Source organism: Lissotriton vulgaris, chromosome 3_1 (assembly GCF_964263255.1).
Source record: "Lissotriton vulgaris chromosome 3_1, aLisVul1.2, whole genome shotgun sequence".
In the NCBI taxonomy this organism is placed as follows: domain Eukaryota; kingdom Metazoa; phylum Chordata; class Amphibia; order Caudata; family Salamandridae; genus Lissotriton; species Lissotriton vulgaris.
In genome coordinates this window covers 130,784,552-130,806,466 of record NC_141689.1, presented here as the reverse complement: position 1 = coordinate 130,806,466, position 21,915 = coordinate 130,784,552, and the positions used below count along the sequence as shown (strand labels likewise).

The window sequence follows — 21,915 nt, the reverse complement described above, 5'->3', positions numbered from 1 at the left end:
AAAAGTGATTCTCTGGTGGCGCAAGCCCCTCACAAATAAGTTCCAAAATATTCTGTCTGTTTTTTTAGGTCTTTCACCATCAAGTACCTACATATAAATTAATGTACAGCGTAAATGAAAAATTATGAAAAAAATTGTTACTCAGTGGGAAATGCACTGTAGAACATTATGAAATGTCTATTAGTTAATGCACTGCAAAGGTCTATGTGTAACCAGAGAGGCACAGAATTAAATCTTGGTTGGTGCAGTGGAGAATGGTGACTTGTGTATTTTTAGTGCCACAAGGTCACAGCCTGTGACAAAAAGTACTGTGAATATGTAAGTCATTAATATTTTTACACACAGTATAAGATAGACTGACACGAAATGTGTAAATAGCTTTACAATAAAATGGTGCTTCAAAAATGTAGATTTTAGTAATACCACAGCTTATGTAATGCATTTTCTTTATATATAACTGTCCCTACAACACCTTCTTAGGGGTACTAAGGGCTGTGCAAATAGAGTGAGTATTAAAAGCACTTCACAGCTGAGTTGTTAACTCTTTGCACTACCACAAGAAAAAAAATCTTTGTTATCACAAAGGTTGGAGTGATTTAGGGGGTCCCAAGCACCCATTTGCAATTGCAGATTAACAAACATGTATTTCAGGTGACCAGGCACCATTGCACAAAAGCTTTACACAGCACAGGAGAGTCAAATGAAGTATTTTATTGAGCGAAATTAGCTGTCCCAGGAGGGCTGTCTTTTTCCAAAACGAAAATAAAAAGTTTTGGAATCCATGCACAAGTGAGGCTTGGGAATGTGTGACCCCCTTCCCATAACTCCAGGGCCTGCCTGTGGGTCGTGCCCCACAGATTGAAGACCTCTGCCTTAGGGGGTGGTTGGTGCTGGCAACAACTACAACAGTGATCAGACAATAAGAAGTTAAAAGTTCAAACAGCAAGGGTCAATGACTTGAGCTGCACAGAGTTAGTGGCCCTGGATGCACTTCTGTCGGCATGGGCACACCACCACGGGACTCAGGTAGGGCCTAGCAAGCTGAGCGGGTCAACGTTGATGTCCAAGGTGAATGTCACAGAGGGATGCGGGGGACAGTTGAAGGTGTTCTTCCAGAGCACGATGCAGAAGGCAGAAATAGTCAATACGGAGGAGATGGATGCTACAGACTCATTGTTACCACCAGGTCAAAATCAGCTACATGATGATGGGGACAACCCCCAGACCATATACTCAGAAGTTAAACCAGTGAGTGTCCATGTATGTCGGGGAACAGACTTAGTGGCACTGGAGCTGAAAGGGTATGCATTCTGCGATGAGGCCTATACAGTGATATAAACTCTGCCATAAATAAATCAAGGCTCAGTTCCACATGTGTGACCTACTCAACTGCAGTGTAGGCCGTAGCCAGCGGACAGCAGGGGCACACAGCCATGTGTTGTTGTCTTGCGATGCACACAGTTAGTGACACCAGAGCAGTTGTTGCCAGTGTTTTATCACCTGACGATTAACCTTTTTTCCTCCGGACTGAAACTTGTCTTCTTCTTACACTTCTCCTTGCGTGCAATGATATGAACTCTGCGATTGAGAAATCAAGACTCATTTCCAAATGTGTGACCTACTGGACCGGAGTTGACGGCAGTAGTCTGCAAGGAACCACAGACCGGTGTCGTTGGAATGCTATGCACAGAGTTGGTGGCACCACATCGAAGGGAGTAGAGTGATATAATGCGGCCATTGACATATGAACTCAGCCATCACGATATCAAGACTCAGTTCCAAATGTGTGACCTACTTGACCGTAGTGTAGGCCGGAGGCAGCGGTGGAGTACGTCAATGAGAAAGGAGTACTGCGGACCTGTGTCGCAGAGGCCGTGTTGGTCGGAGGTGGCTGCCAAGGTCGCGTTCCTCGGGCTTGGAGCTTGTACCAGCATGTGGTGGGCCCTCTTTGACACACACCGGTGTCCGCAGGTGAGCAGTAAGGCATGGGTGCGCCGGGGCAGGCAAGATGGGTTCAGGGGCCAGCGGCCCGGGGTGCAGCAGGCGCACAGGATCACAAGCACCACCGCTCACGATGCTGGCCTTGTGGCGGAGTGAGAGGCACCACCCTGGCAGACATGTTGGGCATTCAGGAAGAGAACCATGCCCAGAGCTATGTGCTTTGAATTCACACCCCTACGCTGGACTGGCGTACGCCCGGCCAGCCCACTCTGCTCATGCTTACAGGGGAGGAGGGGGGGCGTAACAAGCTACATTTCCGTGATCTTCCCTACTGGCTGGGGTGACATGGTTGCATCCAATGTCCACCACACTCCAAACACCAGCAGTGTATGTTGACCTGGACATGTCAGTGGTCTGCATACTGCAGTCTGGCCAACACATCCATGCCACACTTAGCATTGTGTATGTTCTCATTCATGGGTAACTTGCCTCCTACGCACATGCCTGGTTCCCACATCTACCCACATTCTGCTATTGTGTGGGTGAGGTGACACGCCGTTGATGGCTCATGTACATGGCTAGCCCAGGTTACCACAGTAAGTTGTGTTGTCATGTATAGTGGGTGGTCATGTTGTTTGCCATGTTGTATGTGAGTTTGTAATGTGTGCATTCCCAGAATTGTGAGTTGCATGATTGTGGAGTTGGGGTGTGTGGTGTGTTCATTTGGATCATACCAACGAGCAGTGCATTTCAGTAGGTGCCATCCTAGAAGCACTGGTGGATGATGGACAGTCGAAAGATGTAGGAATCATGCACACTGCCTGGGTAGTTGGCAATGACATTGGTGAAGAGTCCCCGGTGGTCCACTATTGCCTGCACATTGATGGAATGCATGTGCTTTCTGTTGCGGTAATTGTGTGCAGTGTCTGCACACAATCACTGTGAGGGAGACAGGAGCAAAGGGGCAATCACTGTAAGGATGACAGGAGCAAGGGGCAATCACTGTGGGTAGACATGAGCAAGGGGCAATCACTGTGGGAAGACAGGAGCAAGGGGAAATCACTGTGAAGAAGTCAGGAGCAAGGGACAATCACTGTGGGGAGACAGGAGCAAGGGGCAATCACTGTGGGGAGACAACATAAGGGGAAATCACTGTGTGGAGACAGGCTCAAAAAGCAATCATTATGGGGAGACAGGTGCAAGGGGCAATCACTGTGGGGAGGCAGGAACAAGGGGTAATCACTGTGAGTGAGACAGGAGCAAGGGGCACTCACTATGGGGGAAACAGGAGCAAGGGGCAATCACTGAGAAAAAAAGGAGCAAGAGACAATCATTATGGGTGAGACAGGAGCAAGGGTTAATCACTGCAACGGAGACAGGAGCAATGGGCAATCACTGAAGGGCAGACAGGAGCAAGGAGCAATCACGGTGGGGAGACAGCAGCAGGGGGTAATCACTATGGGGGAGACAGGAGCAAGGGGCAACACTGTGGGTAGACAGGAGCAAGGAGCAATCATTGAGGGGACACACGAGCAAGGGTCAATCACTTTGGTGAGACAGGATCTATCAGCAATCACTGTGGGGAGACAGCAGCAAGGGGTAATAACTGTGAGGGAGACAGGAGCAAAGCGGCAATCACTTTGAGGATGACAGGAGCAAGGGGCAATCACTGTGAGTAGACATGAGCAAGGGGCAATCACTGTGGGAAGACAGGAGCAAGGGGAAATCACTGTGGAGAAGTCATGGGCAAGGGATAATCACTGTGGGGAGACAGGAGCAAGGGGCAATCACTGTGGGGAGACAGCGTAAGGGGAAATCACTGTGGGGAGACAGGAGCAAGGGGTAATCACTGTGAGTGCAGGGGGCACAAGTAGGACATGTGTGCAGTCAATTGCGGGAAGCCAGCTATCGGGTAGAAGCCTTGCTTGGTCTCCAGCTGTTCCAGTGCAGTGTGGGGGAAGTAAAGGTACTGCGGTACAAAGCTGATGATGGCATCCAAGACAATTGTGAAGAACTTTGATAGCGCTGGCTGTGAGACTCCTCCGACTCTAGCAGTTGTTGGTTGGAAGGTCCCAGAGGCCAACAGATGCAACACATCTAGCAGCTTTGTCTGCGGAGGGATGTTGGATATCCGCTGTGTTGGTACCGTCAGCCTGTGGGCTATGATGTTCAGGATGTGGAGGATGGTTGTCCTTTTGAGCCTGTAGTGGGAAATTAAATCCTCTGGTGTTAGGTCTGTGAGGTTTGTTCCATTTTCTAAAGGTCCGCTGTCTTTGTCTGCGCTGCCTACGTGGTAGTCTGGGGGGCCGATGGAGACCGGGGGGTGGCGGGCCTGGTTGTGGTGGGGGCGGGTGTTGTGGCACTCTTGGGGCTCCGAGCTGCATGATCAGTAGCTCCATGGCATCTGTTGATCTTCTGGTGTGGCCCTGGGCTGGGCTCCCTTTTATGGCGCAGGTTGTCATCCGACTTTACACATGGTCAGAGCAGGTATTAAATTCCTCCTGCTAATGTTCCTGATTGTCTGTTTTGGGATCTTATTGCCAATCTGGCTGGTCATTGAGAATGTTGCGGAGTGGTGTGGTCGCAGCTTTTTGCATGGGAACGCCAACTCTGAATCTCATTAACGTTAATTGGCAGGGTCATCTGTGGCAGGTTTTTTTTGCGGCTCCTATTGCAGGTAAATTAGTGATATGGGTTGTTAGCACCAGCTTGTGAATGGGGCGATACATTTATCGCCACTTTGGCTGCGATAAAGTGCTGATAACTTGGCAATAAGTCCTTGAGAATATGCCCCTTTGTTTTTTGTTCCTGTGCGCCTATTTTAGGACTATTTCTCCTAATTACTCTCATTTTCTCAATCCGGTGTAATCATGTCATTTTTGTAATTTCGAATCACAAGAGTATTGAGTAATTACTGAAATTACTGAACTTCAACTAGTTCAACTATTTCTTTTCTTCAGTATACAATATAAAATATAATACACGTTTGAATGTGTTTGTCTGATAGACATGACTGCAGAAACTTTCAAGAAATTGAAGGAAATGCTATCTCTCATTCTTCATCCTAAAAATCGATTGGACCAACTAGACAACATTTTGGAAACAAAGGGCAATATGTAGGTAGCTTAATACCGGTTTGTAACGACCAACAATCGGTAAATTTGCCGTTACCGACCGGTATTTAGCTTTTTCTAATGTAAGTGGCTTGATTTTAGGATTCGGTAATTTACCGATTCGGTAATTTAAGGATTCAGTAAATTACCGAATCCTTAAAATACCGAATCGGTAAATTACTGAATCCTAAAATCCCATGTAGGGAGCACCAAAGTGAGTGCATTTTTGATTTAAGGATTCATTATTTACCACCAACTACAAGTTGGTGGTAAATATCCAAAACCTTTAAAAAAGCAATTATGTGCTTTTTTAAAAGTTCAATGTGGCAGACATACATGCCCTTGAATGTGTGCCACATGTTCACACATGCACGATTCACGGGTGCAACAGGGTGTCAATGTGACACCCCGCCACCCTTGAATATGTTCCCCCTATTACCGATTCGGTATTTACCGAATCAGTAATGGTGAATGGCTTCCCATTCATTCCTATGGGCCTCCAGGCCCATAGGAATGAATGGGAATTACCGAATCGGTAAATACCGAATCGGTAATACCGAATATTACCAATTCTTATATACCGAATCCATAACATTCTGTATTTAAGGATCGGTAAATAGAGATTACCTACATATGGCCCAAAGTACTTATTTTACAGAAATAAATTGTGCTTTTTTTCTTCGACTATAACAATTTTGGCAGTTTTTACCAACCTGGTGTAGGGAAATTCTACATACGTGGTTTAAATTTCAAATGATTTCTCTACCTGGTAACTAGTTGGAATGATTTTATATATCCTCCTATATTTAATTGCCCATTATGGGCATTTCCCTTCCAGAACGAATCATCACAGAAGAAAGCTTGAATGTGTACATTTATATTTGCATCTTGAGTTTACTGGAAAAATCCAAATAACTGCTCTTACAACTAACAATGGGCCACATGTATCAAGCAGAATTGCATTCGCAAATGCCGAAATTGCAAAATTTCGGAGTTTGCGATCGCAATTTTGCCAAATGGTATGTATGAGGCAAATCTGCGTCCAAAATAAGGAATCCCAAACTTTGCGATTCCTTATTTGCGATTGCATTTAAGGAATCACAAAAAGTTCGATTCCTTATTTTGCGATTGCATTTAGGGAATCGTAAATTTTGCGATTCCTTAAATGCAATGTAAGAAGCACCAAAAAAGTGCTATTTGGCCATAAGGAATCGCAAATTACCACCTACTTCAAGTTGGTGGTAATTTGCGATTTCTATGAAAAATTCACTTTTTTTTTACATTTTTCAAAGTGCAATGTGAAGCACATACATGCCCTTAGGGCATGCATGTGTCCCACGTGTGAATCCATGCTTATTTCAAGGGTGAAACAGGGTGTGCTTTTGACACCCATGCACCCTTGAAATTGCATTCTCAATTTGCGATTCGCTAATTGCTAATCACAAATTGAGAATGTCTTCCCATTCATTCCTATGGGCCTCTAGGCCCATTGGAATGAATAGGGAGGTATTCCTTAATTGCAAATCGCAATTTGAGATTTGCAATTAAGGAATATGTAGGATTCGCAAAAGTTATTGCAATCCTACATAGATAGCATTTTGCGATTCTCAAATAGAAATTCGCAAAAAATTCGCTATTTGAGAATCGCAAATGGAGAGGTTGATACACATGGCCCCTAAAATATTTACAGAAAGCTTGTCTTGTTGCAGTCAAACTTGGGTGCTTATTTATGCGGAATTTACTTAGGGCGGAGCTGCAAGACTTCCTTTTTCGGGGGGGGGGGGCAGTTTAATATAGCGAAAACTAGACCCAAAGGTATCAGAGCTCTTTACATGAGCATCAGTTGCACGTTGAACGTCCCTGCTGAAATTCAAACCTGGTTCCCCAGTTCGAGGGCGACCTCTATAGCCATTAGGCCACATCCTGTGCTGCCCCATCCCAATGTGAAAGAGCAGCAATGCACAGTATTTATGCAATGCAATGCATTCCTGTCATTTCTCCCTGCAATGGCGCACAATGAGCTGCGAGCGCCAATGCAGGCACCAAAGGGTGCCCGCGTAGCATGCTGGATTATTTTTGTGCAGAAAGGAACAACTTCCTGCACAAAAACAACCCAGAGAGGCATTCTCCTCTTTGTATGTGTGCTGTGAAAACAGCGCATTTGGAAAGAGGAAATAACGAGAAGAAATAAAAATATTGATAAGTGATTAAGTAAATCTGGCGCAACATCAAAACCTGCAGGTGTGAGAAAACCCACCTCAACGCCCATCGAACGCCTCCCTGGCACAGTGTAAGACAATGTAGCGACGTGTGCTGCTTTGCCTTACTCCATATCTATGAGGCCATTCAAATCCACTCAAAGTGGTTTCTGCATGGCCTTATAGATATAGTTGAGAGGTTTGATCCTTCGGGCATCAAAAAAGTGATGCTTTGGCAGAGCAAGACTCTCTTGAATATGCCTCTTTATGTACATCAGTGTATCTACCTAGTAAAAACCATTGTAGAATTGTAGAAGGGTCTTTTCGAATGCATGTGTCTTTTTGTTGTGAAATCTTTGCTTTGTTACTACCAAACAGCCTACAGGTTTGTAGGACAATGCATTCATCAAAAGGTTCTTATATTCAATAGGCCAAACCTCGATTTCTCGCTGGTATTTGCAAATTTGTCAAGGAGATCAGGGGTTTTCCTCCCATTCCGATACAAAATGTAGCATTTCCAATTTAAAACTTATTAGGTTATAGAATCTACATCTCATTATGAAATATTGTTATCTTGGGAGGGAGTTCAAATCATTACTAACTCCTATTAATTTCATCCATCTCAAAGAAACCGGACAAGGGCCACATGTATGACCGTTTTTAATGTGCATAAATGGAGAATCTGGCTGTTTGTAACCGCTAAAAAACCTTGTGGCATGTACTAATCCTACTTTGTGAGTCTGCAACCTATTACAGACTCACAAAATAGGGTTTGCGAGTTGTATTAGGAAGGGGCGTGTTGAGGGCATTCCCTGCTAATTATAGGTTGCAGGGGGGTCTATGTCGCAAAACATTCTGTTGTGTAGTTCATAAAAATACATAGGATCTGCACTTTTGTTGGACAACAAACTAAGGGATTGGTGTCTAGACTGATTTCAGACAGGATATAACCCTTGACCCTTCAGGGCTTGTGGAAACAGTATAGTACTTTTTGCTCATTCAATCATTCTCACTTAGGCCCTAATTTATATGGCCTTGCGGCAGTTTTGCGCCGCCGGTGCGTCACTTTTTGTGACGCATCAGCGGCGTACAAAATGCATCTTGTTGCGCCATATTTAAAAAGTGACGCATCTAGGTGGATGCGTCACTTTTTAGACCCATGCGCCACATTATACCTGCGTCAGGTATAATGTATGCAGAGGGGGCGTTCCCCCGCAAAAAGCCACGTAATAGTGACGCAGTGAAATCTATGAGATTTTACTGCATCACTTTTAGGATGCTGTTGCGTCAAAATCTTGCGCCTGCCTCACAACAGGCGTAAGACTGACGCAAGCCCTTTCACATGGGGCTTTCCCCATGTGAAAGGACGCATTGCTGGAGTTGCGTCACTTTTGCAGTTACAGATGCGTCAGAAATACTGACGTATCTGTAAGTCCTTGCGACATGATGCGTCATACATTAAATATGACGCATCATTGGTGTCGGAAGGAGTGCACAGTGAAAAGTGACGCATCGCTGTTTTCACGCAGCGATGCGTCACTTTTCATAAATGAGGCCCCTAGTCTCTGAGAGAGATACAGAATAAACATTTGGTAATGTTTTCAATAAGCATTTATTGAACCAGCATCATTCTAGTATAAAACATGTTTGCTGCAACAATCAATAGAAAAACCCTAACGCAAGAGGTTACTAGCGCCAACAGAGTAAATAGAAGGTAGAATTCTACCATGGTGCATAAACAGCAAATATATGCAGACAAATAAACATGACAGTAATCAATTGTACTCCAACTATGCGGACCCTACCTAAGTGTAAATAAGTGTACCTAGCATGTATGTGGGTGTAAAGCCATGTATGCCCTTGGAACGAATCAACCCCATGACCTGATGGGAAAGAATGAAGGACCCAAGTCACAAGTTGAACACACCACAAGGGATGTTGCACCACTGCATGCTAGAGCTTCAGCATGTAGGGACCTCAGTGTCTGTTTCAGCATGGAAGCATCTCCTCTAGTTAAAAAGGTAGCCTCAAGTATTCTACCACAATCAAAATGTTGTGAGTAGGATTATGTAGATGATCGTAAAGCAAAAATTCGAATCCTGCAAAGAAGCCCTGTTGCCATAGGATGAAGAAAGTGATGACTTTTAAACAGAGTATGTTAATCCTAGTATGTACATCATGTGTAGGGGATTTTAGTAAAAGTTCTCATGCATGATAAATTAGGCTAGTTTCAAGGAAACCCCTCGACATTTATTCAGCACATAACTGGGCAAAAGGTCAGTGCTAGAACCGTTATGCAGAGCAAGGTAGGACACATGTAGGTAAAATGTTGCTTTGCAAGTTAGGCCTAGGTTAGGGAACATGGCAGTTCATCTTTTACTGTGAAGGTGGTGCTAACCCATTCGAAAACGGAAGTCCCTTCAACCTTTGTGAATGTGGACCTGCAACTTTTTTTAATGAAAAAAACTCTTTTTTTTTTCTAATGCATCCCTTTTTGCTTTAAGGAAAACAGGCTGTATTACAAAAAAATGCTTTATTTAAAAAGCAATCTCGTACATGTCGGTCTGCTTACCCCAGTAGGCCACCATCTCTGTGAGTGCAGGCAATTACCAACAGGTTGTAAATTGCAACCTGCTTCATGAATATTGATGAGGAAGGTCTCCAGCAACCCATTTGAGAATCGCAAACAGTGTCTTAGACACTGCTGTACATTGCAGTTGTGCGAGTTCCTATTTGCGAGTCTCAAATACTGGCAATTAGGAACTCACAAAATGATTCATGGACTGGTGTTCTTGAGAGCATAAAACCAATCCCAATAGCCTAGATTAACCAATAAACTCAGTATTATGCACTATTTGTGGGTTCCGAAGCAGTACGCTACCAGACACTAACGCCTTGTCAACGGTGGTGAGTTCTATTTAAATGGAATTATGATACAATTCAAATATAATTAGATTTTTTTACCAAAAATGTTTAAAAACCTTCCATTTTCCTACCTCCTTTCTACTTTATCTCCTTTATAAATGAATCTAAATTGTTGTCTCTCTATTTTATGCTTATCTCTACTCATTCAAACCTTTTATGTAAAGCTTTTGACTGCTCATTAGAGCTGTATGCGTACTTTATAAATGTATAAAATAACACATGCACACACCTGTACTTTGAGGGTCCCTCACTAAAGTAGTTTAAGAAATGAAAAGAGAAATAAATTCCAACGTTCATTATGGTGCCTTACGTCAGTGGCGTAAAGCAAAATTATGGGGTCTCCCTGTAGAATGTGAAGTGGGCCCATATCAGCAAATATTAATTGGCCTTGATCTGAATGGGGCCCCTTGAACTGTTGGTCGAGCCTCAGGGAGCTTACCACCCCCCATACTGAAGGGGCTGAATGGTCCTGCTTTACACCATTGTCTTAGGTGCTACCTCCTAATAATAAAATCTCATGGATCTGTAAACCAAAACTATCAGTGTGTGATGGCGAGCAGTTTATTTTTACCATGGTCTCAAGAATACAGATTTTAACAGGCTTTTTGCTTTTCCTGGTAGTTTGGATACATCTTACACAGAACACTATACCTTTTCCAAAGAACATGGATTTGAAGCTGGAGTGGGAGCTGATCCAACATTTACAACAGGAATGCCAACAATTTCAGAAGATGGGTGCAGTATTTTTATAAAGAAGAGCATCCGACACAAGTGGAATATCACTGAAATCAATGAAATTCAGGTGTGGTATCACATTTTCTACTTTGAGGCGATTTGCACAATTGTGCTTTGTCAGTCTTCAGGTCACTGTATTCATGTCTTTTAACAGCCTTAAACACCAGTGAGGCCCAAAACCCTCCTCTTGTGAAGGCCATGCGTGCATATCTCCACGCTCAAATGAACCCTATCAAATTACATGATTGGTATAACTTGGTGAAAGGGCCCCAACAGTGGTGTGAGTTCACAGTAGTACTATGGGGAATGTCTATAATGACAACACAGGAAATTACATCCCATGAACTTTGAGCTGCATGGGAAGTCATAGTTCTTCTAGCAGATTATCTTGTTTGAAAACTCTCAGTTGCCACATTAAAATAAACAGGGGTTACTGTCAAGCATGACCCAGATCACATTTATTTCTAAAATCTAGCCGCCAATGAAACACTTATTTCAATATACCAGCCGTCACCCTGGGTAATATCAGATATTGAAAACTAGTCTACAGGCATTCCAGATTGACAAAACAAAGTAAACTGGGGAAATGACAGAATTCCGATCAATAGAAAAGGGCAGAGATATGGTGTTAAGTGGCATATACAAATGTCAGCGATTTTTTGCATTGTGCATAAGCCCCAAAATGTGTATATAAAACAAATATATAATTTCTTTATGTAAAAGGACTCAGTAGATGGATATGTTAGAACAGGTAGTTGTTCAGTCTTCCTGTGGTGTTAGAGAAGTGTACTTCCAATCCCACCCTGCCTCTTACTAAAAAAAAAGGAGGCGTACATAGCTATCTTTTGCTCTTTGTAGACAGCTTTTTTAGGTCGAGCTTGGCAGAGCATAGGTTATCTCTTCGAGATTTGTTGTAACCAGGCAGTGGACTTCAAGTCTATCCCCTTTCTAGCCATTGATTTTCATTTGTCTCTGTCAGAGTCCTTTAAAAACCCTTGCTTGCAAGTGGTCAGTCTTGCCTCTTTACTACTCCTATCTCTCTTCTGTTCCTCTCACAAAGCAGGGACTTAGTACTGTCTCATTCCGCTGTGGGTCTTTATCTGATCTTTGGGGGACTCTTTTCTTCTTGCCTACCTGCTCTGTTACTATTGGACTGTGTTTAGCTTCAGTACTCTATTTGATATTTGATATTTGATATTTGATATTTATGGGTATTTATAGAGCGCAGACATTCGCTCCGGAAGGAGCATCTTGGCGCTAGGATGGCGTGCTATGAGTACATGAAAGTGGAAAAGGATGAAAGAAAAATGAAGAAGCTGAACCTAAATGGCTGCCTATACTGAGGCGTCTGATTGTTGGTACACCCATGTCTTTAGAAGTTTTCTGAAGATGCTCTCCTTGTCCGTCAATCTAAGATTGACCGGTAGAGTGTTCCATGCTCTGGCTGCCAGGACAGTAAACGTCTTCCCACCCCTGGTTTTGTACTTAAATCTTGGAATGGTGATAAGATTTTTGCCAGAGGATCTCAGACATCGCGAGGGGTGGTAGCGTGTAAAACGCTTTGCAAGGTAAAGGGGCCCTGAGTTTTTCATAACTCTAAAGACGGTAAGAAGGAGTTTAAAGAGGATCCTTTTATGTAAAGGTAGCCAGTGGAGGGTGTTTAGCGCCGTTGAAGCTGATGACCTTCTAGGAAGTCCCAGCACTAATCGAGCAGCTGCGTGTTGTATGCTCTGCAGCTTTTTGAGGGTGGACTTTTTCACTCCCGCCATTAAACCATTACAGTAATCAAGTCTGGAGAGTATCAAAGCTACCGCCACTGATTTTCGGGCAGCAATGGGGAGGAGGTCGAAGAATTTCTTTAGGGACTTAATAAGTCCAAAACAGCGTCCAGCCGTGATCCTGACATGTTCGTCAAAAGAGAGGGATGAGTCGAATTGCACGCCCAGGTTCCGTGCTGAAGAGACGGCGCTGGGAGGGGCCTCAGATCCTATGGGCCACCAGTCCTTCGGGCAGAAGGATAGATCAGCGGTATGATTTCAGTTTTGGTGCTATTACATCTTAAATGATTTATGTTTAGCCACTGGAAAACATCAGAAAGACAATTTTGGAAACGCAACTTTGCATTCGTACACTTTTTGTCAATCGTGACGACAAGTTGTGTGTCGTCAGCGTATGATGTGACAAGGATCCCATGAGATTCTATCACAGCGAGGAGGGGTGCCATATAGATGTTGAAAAAGAGAGGACTTAATATGGACCCCTGGGGGACTCCAGATGTTATGGGTTTCTCGCTGGATAGATAGGGGCCCAGAGACACAGTTTGGGACCTATTAGATAGGAAAGATGTAACCCAAGCTAGAACTGTGTCTGTCACGCCAATCTCTCGCAGTCTGTTGATAAGGATGACATGCAAGATGGTGTTGAACGCTGCTGTTAGGTCAAGCAGGATGAGGACGGCCTGCCTGCCCTCATCCTGTAGGAACTTGATGGAATCAGCTAGTTCTATAAGGGCTTTTTCGGTAGAATGGCCGGAACGAAAACCCGACTGCTGCGGATGTAAGATGTTACCAATCTGAACGAAAGTTTTTAGCTCTTCATATACTAGTTGTTCCATGATCTTACCAAGGAAGGGAAGTAAAGAAATGGGGCGCATGTTGGTCAGGTCGGTGGGGGATTTGTTCGGCTTCTTCATCAGAGGCTTCACTATGGCCTTCTTCCAGTCATTAGGCACTATCCCGGACTCAAGAGATTCATTGATGATGATGTTGATATAAGGGTTAACAGTATCAATCAAATGGTGCAAGATGCTGGGAGGGCAGGGGTCAGTAGGGGCTCCTGATTTGCATGCCAGGATTGCCTTGCAAGTTTGTTGAAAGGAGACAGGCTTGAAGTTAGAGAGAGGGAGATAATTGTCTGTTTCCACGTGAGGTGTGGTCCGAGGAGAAGGGAAGTCTTTCTGGATGCTAACAATTTTCTCAACGAAAAAGTCTGCGATTTGATTACACAGGCTTGCAGAGGGGGGGATTTTGAGCGTGAGAGTTTTAGGATGGGTGAAGGACTTAACTATCTTAAAGATAGTTTTTTGTTTTTGATGGGCCTCATTTATGGCTTTAGTAAAGTGTTCCTTTTTAGCCGTTTTTATGTTAGAGAAATATAGTTTCCTTTGTTGGACATAAAGTGCCCTTGTGGCATCACCGTACGTCTTTCTCCATTTTCTTTCTAGTCTTCTACATAGAAGATGACTGTCGGAGAGGGCCTGGGTAAACCAGGGAGCATTAGGTTTTCTTTTATGCTGTTTCACATGTTGGTTTTTAGGTACGGAGTTTGCCGAGACAATTTGATCCATCCATGTATGGAAATTATGAGAGTCGGCTATTACATCTCCAGTAGGTTTCGGGGATTTGGGTAAAGGTTGAGAGTCCAGCTTAATGTGTTCCAACACTTTCCTCCAGTTGACTGTGAAGGGGGAGGGAGGGTGTATCTTGCTGGACAGAGTGTGAACTTGTGTCATAATGTCAAACGGAATAAAGAAATGATCCGTCCAAATTTGTAGTATTGGAGGGGACGTGGTAAGGGACGTAAGATTAGAGCAAATACCGTCGAGGGTATGACCTGCGAGATGGGTGGGCTCAGTGACATGTTGGGTTAGTCTGAAGATGTTTAATGAGTGTTGGAAGGAAATGGCGTGGGGGTCCACACAAGACTCCAAGTGCAAATTCATATCTCCTAATAAGGTGAAATGGGGATAGCGCAAAGTAAGTGTTCCCAGGGCCTCATCTAATGAATCAAGAAAAGGGGTGGCATTCCCAGGAGGAAGTCCCCCCGAAAAGGAAGTGACAGCATTAATTTTGATAGAGAATCCTAAACCCTCACTTTCTTTGAGATGTTCTAGGTCGAATATGTGGCAGGGGAAAGTTTTTTTTATTGCAAATGCTATCCCACCGCCTCGTCCAAGCGGTCTGTCCCGTCTAAAAAAAGTAAAATCAGGAGGGAGGGCAGTAGCCAAGTCAGGATTGGATGAGTCATTAAGCCACGTTTCGGTGATAAAGAGGGCATCTAAATTGTGGTCGGATATTAAGTCGAATATGTCTTGACTGTGGCATGCGAGAGATCTAGCATTGATGAGACCTCCCTTGAAGTAAGTGGGATTGGTATTAAGGGTGGAGGGTGGGTGAGATTCTTCAGAGGTTAAAACAGGGGGTGTCCATTTACAATGTGAACATGAGACTGGACAGGATAGGGGGTCGATGGGGGGGGCAATCAGCGTAGTGAATAACTGTATGTGAACGTAGGGCAAGTAAATCTTTTCTATCATACCTGAATGTAGGGGGAAGCTGGGCAGCATGCCCTGCGCCCCGCACAGTCCGGTCATGGACGGGCGCAGACGGGCTTGGCTTAGGCGCGGCTTCGGCGCGCGTCCGGCGCGCCCGCTGCGCCAGCCCGCTGCGCCGTCTGGCCGGATTGCACATGTTATAGAAAGAGAGGAAGGCGGGAGGACGGCGCGACTAGAGCGCTGTCCCCGCCTGACTCAAGATGGCGCCCACCGCGGCCGAGTCTCGGCAGAAGCGGTTGTGCCGGCAGAGGGATTGCAGGAGGTGTTCAAGTGTCAGTGTGCCTAAATAAAATATTCCCCTTAGCTATTCAGGCCCCCCAAGCTAGCAGCTTACATTCAAATATAGAGCAGCTAGACTCTAGCAGCTTACATTCAAACATAGCATCCTTTCTCCCACCTCCTCTTAATGCCACAGTTGTGCCTCTGCTCCCTTTTTTTACTGCTGCTTCCCCCACTATGGTTCCTGCTCCTGTTGCTTGTGTTTTTTTACTAGCCTTTTTGCACTTTTTGATCTCCACTGTAAGTTGGGCTATTTCTAGTGGGATATGTGCATGGTTTGGGCTTCAGTTTTAAGGGGTATTAAGCATGTTTTTTATGTATGGCCTTGAAAGGATTTATATCCTGCCCCCTCTTTCCCCTGGCCTTTCATTGTTTCTTGTGTGGGCCACTTACTTTTCCTCCAGTTTTATTGGCTGTAGCATATTTTTTTTATTGACCAATGCTTGTTCTTTTAGCAGCTGCTTTCCCATGTGCGAATGCTTGTTGTGTCTGCTCTCTTATCACTGTCTCCCTGTGCTACTGCTTTCTACTCCCATATGTGCTGTCCCTTCACCCCCTCTTCCCTGTCTTTATTTGGTTTAAATCACTGATGTAGTGTACTTAAAGGGAAGCCTCCTACTCGAAGATGGCTGCTCTGCATGCTTGTTGCTTGCAGCCCAACCTTCAAGCAGTTTCTCTTGCACTTTCTTCACCGTACCAGTCCCTCTTCTATGTTAGAGGCACTGTATTGAAGTTAGTTAGTGGCTGGATCTGGTGTGGCTTCCAGGGCAGAGTTGCCAGATTGGGCTATTTATCGCAAAAATGGGTGTAATTGTTCTCATTTGTGTGAAGAAAAAAGCAAAATTGTAGGAGGCTATTTATTGGGCGTTTATTGCCCCTTGTGTGCATTTTTACAAGCTGGGGCGGCGCTGGACAACGAAGCACGCAGCATGACTGGGCCTGATTGGCCAGTGTGTGTAAGTGCAACTGCACTGCACGTACCACCCGAGGCTGATATATATGTTACTAGCTTGTTTGGGTTCCAGGGCTGTAAATCTAGTAGCGCAAGAAAGCGCTACGAATGACGGCCCTTCAAATGTTAGCCTCAAGAGACCGCCCAAGACAGCAAAGTGCTGACATTTCGGACGCACCACGCATACCGGGTGGTGTGCATACCTGTAGTGACCAAACCATTTCCCAGTTTCGGGCCATGAGTGAGTGACTTCCCGGGCAGGTGAGTGAGCTTTGGGAGATTGAAGCAACAAGTACGTTTTCTCCATTGTTTGTATACTGTTTTTGATGGTAGCAATTTAGATGTGAACTAGATGTGCGTCACTCTGGGTGGGTGTGGTTAAGGAAAGGACACAGCACCAAATAGAAGTGCTTCCTCCGCTATGTGTAGAGGGAGTGTGTTGGAGGCGCTGGCCTTGCCCTTGGACATGGGGACAAACCAGCACAGTAACAGGAGCAGTGTTTTAAATGGGTCTCCACTTCTAAATATTCTACTCTACAGTACTGCAACATTTCCTTTGCAGTTTTGTAGCAAATCAGCTGTTATAAAGTTGCTTGTATATTGAGCACTTTTTGGGCAACAAATAAACAAATAACGTGTCAAGTTAACTCTGGTGTTTAATGTGCCTTCTGGAGAGATGGAAGTTTGGTTGTGTGGCAATTTTCTCTTGTGTAAGGTACCCCAGAGGGTTAACATCATAGATGCCAAGTATTCAGATTGCTAATGTGTGACAGTTCCATTTTTGCAGTGACTAATGAGTGACATTCCACAGCAAAATATGTCAAAAAACGTGTTATATGCGGCGTTCCTCAAGAATCCTCGCTCAGCTCCACCCTCTTCAATGTCTACATGAGCCCTCTCGCAGCCATCATACGCCAACACAACCTTAACATCTCCTACACTGACGACACCCAGCTGATCCTCTCCCTCACCAACGACCTCACCACCGCCAGAGCCAGGCCCCAAATACCTCAACAGCCGCCTCACATTCTACACACCCACCCGCCAGCTTCGATCCGCCAGCTACGCTCTAGCGGCCGTCCCATGAATTCGCAAAGCCACCACCGGAGAAAGATCCTTCTCCTACCTGGCTCCCTCCCCACCCCCCTACGGCTGACCCAGGACCATCTCTCCTTCAGGAAACAACTCAAGATCTGGCTGTTCGAGCAGCAGCGACTCCCCTCCTTCCCAGCGCCTTGAGACCCTAATGGGTGAGTAGCGCGCTTTACAAATTTTTTGATTGATTGATTGATTGAATTTTTTTAGTCAGAAGAAAGGGTCAGGACACCTTATTTAAATAGAAGAAAATGTGTTGTCTAGGAACAACATAGCTCATAAATCGCAAAATTGAAAATATTCTTAGGTAATGAAAGATGTAATGAAGATAAACTGTAAACATCTACATCATTAATGCAGTGCTTTGTAACGTAAACATGAACTGCGTTGCTAGCATGGATTACCTTATGGTTTTATTTTATGGCCATTATTGAGAATGGTGTATATCTTTGTTTGTTCACACTTCGTGCATTAATGAGAAATTGATCCATACTTTTGATTGAAATTTAGGGACCTGAATGCAAAGCCCATTAGTGATCCATTGCAAAGTCAGTTTTAGGAGTTTCTCCATGAGAGGCTGATAGGTTTAAAGGAGTTGGACAGACCTAATAAGATTTCACTAATCAATGGTTATATAAGAGACCGACAGTGCAAATGATGAAGGTGAAAGGAACTGAATGGGACAAGTACAGTGATGAGTGTCATCTGACTTGAGGGAGGATTACTGTTGTGATGTTGAGGAAGGTTTTGGCAAAGAAGTATTTTTTCCTGTCCACTCCAGTTGATTTCATTTGGTCCCCACACAAACCCAACCGCTTCTTGCTAAAACTAGGGCCTATAGTCGAGCCTTTGCTGAAACACGAAGGCAATGACATAGGCTCTGATTAAGTTTTAGTGTCAGAGTAGATGGTCATCGCGAAAGACTTTAAAGTGGAGGGTAGGCAGTTTTCAGAGTAAGTGACTCTCCTATTTGGCCGTTGTACATTTTAACTGGAGGGAGCGGGTCTCTAATCGCAGCTTGCCAAACAAGTTGTTCTGAAATTGCTTTAATGCCAAAGTGGTTACTTTATATGTGCATCATTATGAGGTGTTAATCCTGTGAGATTGTGAAATGCATTAAATGTCCTGTTTGAGGAGCTACATGACATAGAGTTTCAACTGTTCAGCATTTCAACTTATCTAAAATGGGTTACAATCTGCTCTTGTTAAGTTTGTTCATCAATGCCAGGTTCAGGTTTGGATTTATGTTGAGCAAAGCAACAGGTCCTAATGACACAGATCTTCCAAATTAGTAGTTACTAATCGAATTGGAACATGATTACAGAGGTGCATAGGTGCCCTTTGAACCTCCTCCCACTATAGGCATGTTGAAAAGAAATTAGGATTATGCGTAAAATGTTTCCTGACGGCTGATTTTGCATAAATTGAGGGGGGCAACTTTGGGAAGGTTTTTGGGCTGAAACGGGTCTACGTTGGGCTGAATTGGAATTTAACATTATAAACGTACCGTTTTTTCACGCCCCTATTTCTCGGTCCTCACTGTATGCATCACCCCCAAACTTTTCATGACATACAGAACCTACTTTGACACTTTTCAGGGAAAATTTCATGAAGTTTGGTCAAATGACGCTAAGGTTATAGGCAAGTCAAAAATGCTTTTCCTGTGGAAACTTTAAATGCATTCCCATAGCAAATTCATGTGCATCCATTTATGAACAGATTTCTGCCGAAACTATACTTCCCGTAATGCCTCGCACTGACTCATATGAGCTGCCCATCAGCGGCGTGCCATTTCTGAATCATTATAAGAGGGAATTGTAACCAGCATGCGCTTTACTGTTCTCATCAGCCTCTGAGGAAGAAGTTTCACTTTGAAAAGTGTCAGGCTGCATTGACGAGTCAGCTGTTTAAGGAATCGGCAGGCGTGGCGCCATCCATACCCAATAAAGGCTGGTTACAGCATACTGCTGACTCGAGTGCTGCTTACTGTTGGGCAAACTTGGGAGCTTGGAAAATATATATATGTATATATATATATATATATATATATATATATATATATATATATATATATATATATGTTCACTGAAAAAAACATAGGTTTCAGCCACGTTATAGTTAGGAATTAGCATTTAAAAAACCTTAGAAATTCAATGAAAAAAACCATAGGTTTCATCCACGTTATAGTTAGAAATTAGCATTTAAAAAAACGTAGAATCTCACAAAAAAAAACATAGGTTTCACACATGTTATAGTTAGCTGGACATTTCACTCATACAAAACCATTCAAATTCCCCCGTTATAGTTAGTTCAGCGAACTATAACTCGTGTGCACGCAATACACTGCTGATGACGTCACATATTACATCACTCATGACATGGTCAATGACGTCACTGATTTTCCATGTATTTAATGAAAGCAAAGATTTAAGGGGTTAACTTTATGAGCCTATCTGAAATTAACTTGAAGAAGCCTCATTAATGATAGAACTGCTTCGCTGTGTAAAGTAATTGTAACATGGTTTCGGCGAAGAAGGTAAATAGCATTTTCCCCATGCCATTTTTGCAGTATTGCTGTACTGTGGTATTAAAGTGAAATTTCACATTTGCTCTGTACAAATTTATGGGTGTTTTTTGCGGAAGACACTGTTATTTCACTCTAAATATTTTCACTGTCTAGGCATAAATATATCTAGAGAGAAATAGAGCACTGAACTCAATGTCAATGCAATTATGAGTCATGCTTGGCTTATACAAGTCTTGTTTGTAAATATGTAAACATTTCGAAACTCAGCTCTTTAATTCTTTTTTTTCAACAGACACCTTTCAGACTATCTATGCCTTTTGAGGTACCGCCAGGCAAAGCAGTAACACTGAAAGCGACGTTGCAAAAAGCCACAATGAAGGTGCCTTACATGGCCAAAGTTTGCACCATGTTAGGCAACAATTCAACCATCTCCGGTACGTTAACTGGGGTCGGTTACTACAATCTGCAGATTGAACAGGCAGAAGAATGAGAAGCACACCTGCCAAGGCTGAAGAAACATGGTAGCTGATCTGATTTAGACGCTTTGCTCTGTGCTCCAGTGGGTCCTAGGATTTAACTTGAAATAAATCCTTCTTTAAACTACTCCTGCCTCCTCCGCTTTTTACAGATTGTTACTTGAAAAAATTGATTTATAGAAGTTACTGAGTGTCCTTTTTAAAATTTGGAACATTTTAGCATTTAATATAAAGTAGCATTTGAATGAATATATCCTTACATTTTACTGATCTGTGATCCTGCATTTTCTTTAGTTCTTCGCAAACAGTCGAAATACAGTCATTCTGACAGCATCAATTCCCCAGAACATCTTCTCGAACGTTATCATTTTGAAACCATGATTAATAATATTGTTGGTGGTGTTTAAATACCAGGAATATTGTAAGATCCGTATTTACTGCAATATTGCCCAATACTTTTTTGATGTTGAAAACAGAATGTAAAATAAATTAAATACAAATTACTGACATTTCTCCTTTCTTAAAATTGATGGTTGGCTGGTGAGCTGATATGCTATGTTGTCACAATGGGGCTGGTGAGTGAGGGGTATCACTCTGCCCAGTGCTCAGAGGGCATGCAGATCTGTAAATCTTTGATTATTTTGACAAATTAAAAGGGTAGTCAGAGGTTTAGAAAAAATATCTATATCTCCAGGCGGCGGCTGGAGAAAGAAAAAATGTCAATTAAAAAAATATAAGCTGGGTTATGCAGGGCCCTAGTAAACATTCAGAAGCTATTGTGGTGCGAGATGGCTATCGAGCATATGGTGACGTTACTGCCTCAGCATGAATATATCACAACAGCAGTTTAAGCCTGTTGAAAATATGCTCCATTTTACTCTGTTCAGTTCATACAAACCGCATATGATTCTTACTTCTTTGATTTAGGGTACCCTACCTTGCCACTGTTTATCACCATTGTTTTGGGCTTTATTAGTATTATTATTTAATTTTATAAAGCGTACAGCTACCCGGGGGTTTCCCGGCACCATTGGACACAAGCAGCAAGAGAAGAAACTATTGATTGAATAACCACATTATTAGACCTTTACAAAAATTCATATAGATGGTATGATTTCGAAGTGACATGGAGAGAGAATTCCACATTGAAGGGCCCAGGTAAGAAAAACAGTGGCCACCCCCACCCTATGCGACAGTCTGGTCCTTGGGACTGAAAATTTGGTCTGAGAAGAGGATCGAAGAAGGTGCAGTGCTAGGTAGGGATGGACTAAGGCACTTAGATACTGTGGTGCTGTGCCCAATTTGATTTTATGCATATAACTCAGGCCCTTGAATTTATTG

General features: G+C 43.5%; 1 protein-coding gene across 1 annotated transcript in view; it reads left to right on the top strand.

Moving 5' to 3' along the window:
• The window catches only part of LOC147726077 (uncharacterized), a 43,417-nt gene extending 22,334 nt beyond the window's left edge, over positions 1–21,083 (top strand). Inside the window, exons 3-4 of the mRNA XM_086960191.1 lie at positions 10,799–10,979; positions 20,391–21,083. Coding sequence (XP_086816317.1) covers positions 10,799–10,979; positions 20,391–20,588 — 379 coding nt within the window. The 3' untranslated portion in view covers positions 20,589–21,083. The remainder of the gene's footprint in view (positions 1–10,798; positions 10,980–20,390) is intronic.
• Positions 21,084–21,915: the final 832 nt, after the last annotated feature.